Below are 5,000 nucleotides of genomic sequence, written 5' to 3'. Positions count from 1 at the left end.
GGGCCAGTAGTTCCCATCGAAGTATACGGCGACGCGGCCGGTGGAGGACGACCACAGCACGCAGAACTGCTTCATGCTGGAGGTGAAGTCAGACTTGGAGATGATGGAGTCGATGGGGCACTCCTCTTCATCAACGATCAGCTTCATCCCAGACTGGTCTCCACCCAGACTCAGCAGCACGGCGCTCCGGCTGTAGTAGGTGAAGATCCACTCCTTCTGCTCAGGAGACAGGTGAGACAGGTCAGACAGGTGAGACAGTATGTTAGAGACAGAGACAGGTCAGTAAGGTTTTGTGGTATTTTCATTTGAGTTTGTCTAGGTTTCATGTTGTTTTGTGACTGTATGGGCATTAAGTAGACTTGTAGAATAAGGAAGTGACTGGCGCTTGCTACGTCACGATTGGCTGATTCACTTCACAGAATTGTAGAATTGTAGGTGAGACAGGTGAGACAGGTGAGACAGGACAGACAGGTGAGACAGGTCAGGAGGTTTTATTTAAGATTCATCCTAGAAAGAAACTGTAGAAACAGGCACAGAACACTGGAACGGATCATCTGTTACCAACGATTCTGTTATAAAAATGACCAAAAGTAAAACGTTGATATTAATGAGGAAGAGGAGGTACTAGGACAACAAAATTAGCCACCAACCCGTCCATTCATATAAGGGTTGTCAAAAGTATCGATACTCAAAAAAGTATCAATACTAAAACGTTGTATCCGGATACGATACTCCTTTTCAAAAAGTATCGATGAAAAGTGTTATTTTCTCTCTTGAAGTCCCAGAATGAAGCAGAGAAAAGTCGACTTATCAAGCTTGCCTAATATTGTGCACAGCATACAAAATGTTGTTCTTTATTTAAGATTCATCAGAGAATAAACCGTAGAAACAGACTTTGAACACTGCAGTGTTCTTCCAGGAGAGTTTGTTCTTCCAGTACTCCTCGATAAACCAGAACAAAGCTTAATCCAGTCAGCTAAAGACCTGTAAACATGGTTCCTAATAGATAGAGATCTTCTATATCCTCCACGGAGAGAGCCAGACCAGACGAGAGGAGGCGAAGCAGGAAAAATAAGGGATCGGAGAGGAAAATGCGACTGCCTTCATTCAGAGCCAGGGATAAAGACAGATTTTTTAACCATAGACAGTCTATGGGTATAACCTTTATTATTATTATATATATTATGATATATTGTGTAGTTTTGAGCGTGGCGTACCTGTTTCTGGCCGCTGCTGCGCTCCACCTCGAAGCAGAGCGTCAGCTGGCTGAGCGTCGGGATGGGCACGGACACCTTGGTCACCTGACCGTTGCCCCGGGAGATATGCACCTTCTGGTTCCTCAGAGCCACGGCCACTGGAGAGGAGGAGGAGGAGGAGAGGAAGAGGAGGAAGAGGAAGAGGAAGTCAGAGAGACGGAGTGAAAATAAATCACAAAACATCATAGTCGTCTAATTATCTAATTTATTTAAAAAGCATTTCCACCTTGATTAAAGTTGAATTGATGAAATGATGAAATGATGAAATGAAAAAAGGCAGCAGATATTTTGTGATTCTGCACTTCACATTTAGGTACAAAACCACTGAGCTAGTTTTAGGGCAGAAACCTTCCTGGTTGGGCTCTAAAAGACAGTTTAAACAGGAAATACATGATGGAAATGCTGGAAGTGAAGGAGTTAGGAGAACCACATGAGACACGGAAGTTTCATTAAAAAAAATGGAAGTTATGTAGCAAAACTTAAGTGACATAGAAATGTTGTTTTGTTTCCAGACGGAGGTCCTCCGTTTGTTGGACCCGTTAATAGATGCAAAGGATTCACTGGTGTTGGTACAACAGAATGTGAAGGTTAATTAAAGTAAAAAATGCAGCTGTAACAATGAAATAAAACGTCTCATGAGTATCTCTCAGTACTGATATCAACTCTCGACTCGAGATAAGTGAGAGGAACCAACCCGGGTGAAGTTTCCAGGTCATTTTTTTGCTAATTTTGAGTCCTTTTTGGTATATTTACATCTTTTATTGGTAAATTAACATCTTTTTGGTCATTTATGTCATTTTTTTGTTAATTTCGAGTCTTTTTTGGTAAATTTACGTCTTTTGAAAAAGTTGTTTCCTTGTTTTCACATGGGACATGAACCCCGTCCTCCTGGTGAAGGTCCTCTGTTTGTTGGACCCACAAATATGGATTTAGAAGTCAAAATGCAGCTGTAACAATGAAATAAAACGTCTCATGAGTATCTCTCAGTACTGGTATCAACTCTCGACTCGAGATAAGTGAGAGGAACCAACCCGGGTGACGTTGTGCAGCTGAGCCTGGATCTGGACAGAGCAGAAGCTGAAGCTGTGTTTTTTTTTTTTTTGGTAATTTTGTGTCTTTCTTTGGTCATTTATGTCATTTTTTGGTAATTTTGTGTCTTTTTTGGTATATTTACACCTTTTATTGGTAAATTTACATCTTTTTTGGTCATGTCATGTTTTTGTTAATTTTGAGCCTTTTTGGTATATTTACGTCTTTTGAGACATGAACCCCGTCCTCCTGGTTAAGGTCCTCCATTTGTTGGACCAACAAATATGGATTTTAATCAGAATGTGAAGGTTAATTAAAGTCAATATGCAGCTGTAACAATGAAATAAAACGTCTCATGAGTATCTCTCAGTACTGATCGTGGTTTCACCTCTTGACTCATAAACTTTTAGTCCAGGTAAGTGAGAGGAACCGACCCAGGTGACGTTGTGCAGCTGAGCCTGGACCTGGACGGAGCAGAACCTGGACCTACCGTGTCTGAAGCTAACACTGAACCCTCTCTTCTGCACGCTGAAGTCGGAGACAAAGGACAGCTCCATCACGTTCCCTGTGGAGTTCAGCGTCAGCCCGTTGGCCGTCGGGCCGCAGAACTTAACCTCGGCGTTGCCCGTGTTCACCACCACCCGGTCGTAGATGCAGCCCGGCGCCTCCTCCAGGTCAAAGTCCAGGAAGGAGAGCTGGATGATGAAGCCGGCGGGAGCCTGCATGCTCCACCTGCAGGACTGCGTGTTGGGGTATTTCTGGGGGTAGCATGGCGACGTGAAGTCCCCCTGGGCCTCCGGCAGCACCACGTTACAGCTGGCGGAGCTGCAGCCCAGCGCTGCAGGCAACACAGTCGTCAATATCGCTCAGAGGAAAAGTGGACAAGGACACGAGGGGACAGGACACAAGACGACAAGAGGACAGGACCAAAGACCTTCTACCGTTAGGAGGCAAGCGGGGAGGATTCAAGGACAAAAGGCTGCATCCTCATGGAACACCAGAGAGTCACGGACAAAGAGGACGGAGACAGACGACTCCAAGAAGGACCTTTAGGGACTCAGGAGACACATCCAAGAGTTTTTAGAAGGAGGTAGAAGACGAGGAGACACAGGGAGAAGAGTTTAGGAAGGGTTCACTCCGGGAATCAGGAGAGGAGAACAAGACAAGTCGTGCAGTTAGCTCACAGGACCAGAGAGGAATCAATCAATCAATCAATCAACCAACCAATCAATCAATCCAAACTGATTGATTGGTGAAGACAGAAGTGGACTGCAGATGTTCACTTCTTCCTAGTCAGCATTGATCCGAATCCCACAGTCACCAGAACCAGAACACGTCTTTAAAATCACCATGCACATGCAGAATAACATCGCCAGTTGGATTTGGAAAAAGTCACGTTTTGAGCAGACAGACAGACAGACAGACAGACAGACAGACAGACAGACAGACGGACGGACGGACAGACAGACAGACAGACAGACTATTGACTGATATTAGCTGCTTGTTGTGTCTGGTGTTGTTGCACTTGCTTGATATTCGGCTATTTTAGCGAAGTTGTCAACTAGTTTTTGACCATAAACTTGATCAAATAAATTATAAATTTGGAAAAAAGTCACATGTTGAGCAGTCAGACCCTACTTTTTTTCAAATAGACCCAACAGACAGAGAGACAGACAGACAGAGAGACAGACAGCCAGACAGACAGACAGAAAGACGGATTCTGTCACGAGAATCACTGCAGACGAAATTGTAATGTAACTACTGTCAAACTAAAATGTTCAAGAGTCTTATTGTGACTTAGTATTTTATAGGGCTTTTCTTGTTTTTTTTTAAGAGCAAATGCAATAAATGTCTTTATTTTTTAATAGGCTTGAATGTTAAATTACAGTGAATTCTGTGTAAAAACATAATAATACAAAAATACACATCATATTGCTGAATGTAAAATTAAAGAAACTTTAAAGTTAATGTAAAAAAAAAAAGTTATTTTCTAATAATTGACTGTATTATTATAAAGGGTTTTTCTTGTATTTTTTCCACAATAAACGCAAATGGCATAAAAGAAAAAGGAAATTCCAATTTTATTCCAAATAGTATAAAACATAATATCTTCTTAACCCTTTATCGGGCGAAGAACTATATTTGGTAACTTCAGGTAACATTTCGAGAATTTAAGATTTAAGAGATATAAAGTGGCAAATCTGCTGGAAAAGAAGTCGCAGGATTATGAGAAAAAAGTGGTAAAAAAGCTACTTTTTTCTCCCAGATTCACCACTTTAAATCTCTTTTTTTCTCATAGATTTGCCACTTTAATCTCGTAAACTTTTTTTCTCAAAATATGACCCCCCTCCCCCGGGTCTGTATGTTTTTTTTACACATTCTGGCAGTATATAATATCCTCCAATATTCTCCAGGGTTGAAATTTTGGAATTTGTGAGTGTCCTATGAAGGTTAAGAATAACTTAAGTTAAAGAGAAAACGTAAAAACAAGAAGTCATTCTACAGATTTATTTTGTTTATTTACTGTATATTTACTGTATTTATGTTTTATGTCTCTGCTAACAGAACTAATGACATTTCCCACATCTTTTTACACAAACAAATGAACTCTGAGGCTGGTGAACGCAGCTGATGGACAGTTACATGTGTTTATGATTTCCAGAACATGTTCATCATTCTCAGTAACCGCTGGAAGACGAGCCGTCCGTCACACAA

At 41.5% G+C, this 5,000-nt stretch overlaps 1 protein-coding gene across 1 annotated transcript in view; it reads right to left on the bottom strand.

Moving 5' to 3' along the window:
• The window catches only part of adgrg6 (adhesion G protein-coupled receptor G6), a 108,354-nt gene that overhangs the window by 94,541 nt on the left and 8,813 nt on the right, over positions 1 to 5,000 (bottom strand). The window contains exons 2-4 of the mRNA XM_059355875.1: positions 2,776 to 3,123; positions 1,218 to 1,354; positions 1 to 216 (exon numbers count right to left, since the gene is read on the bottom strand). The exon at positions 1 to 216 is cut by the window's left edge and continues 61 nt beyond it. Of these exons, the coding sequence (XP_059211858.1) occupies positions 1 to 216; positions 1,218 to 1,354; positions 2,776 to 3,123 (701 nt within the window). The remainder of the gene's footprint in view (positions 217 to 1,217; positions 1,355 to 2,775; positions 3,124 to 5,000) is intronic.

This window comes from Centropristis striata, chromosome 18 (assembly GCF_030273125.1).
Source record: "Centropristis striata isolate RG_2023a ecotype Rhode Island chromosome 18, C.striata_1.0, whole genome shotgun sequence".
NCBI classification, from domain to species: Eukaryota; Metazoa; Chordata; class Actinopteri; order Perciformes; family Serranidae; genus Centropristis; species Centropristis striata.
The sequence above is the reverse complement of the archived record's forward strand: the minus strand, read 5'-3'. Positions and strand labels throughout refer to the sequence as shown.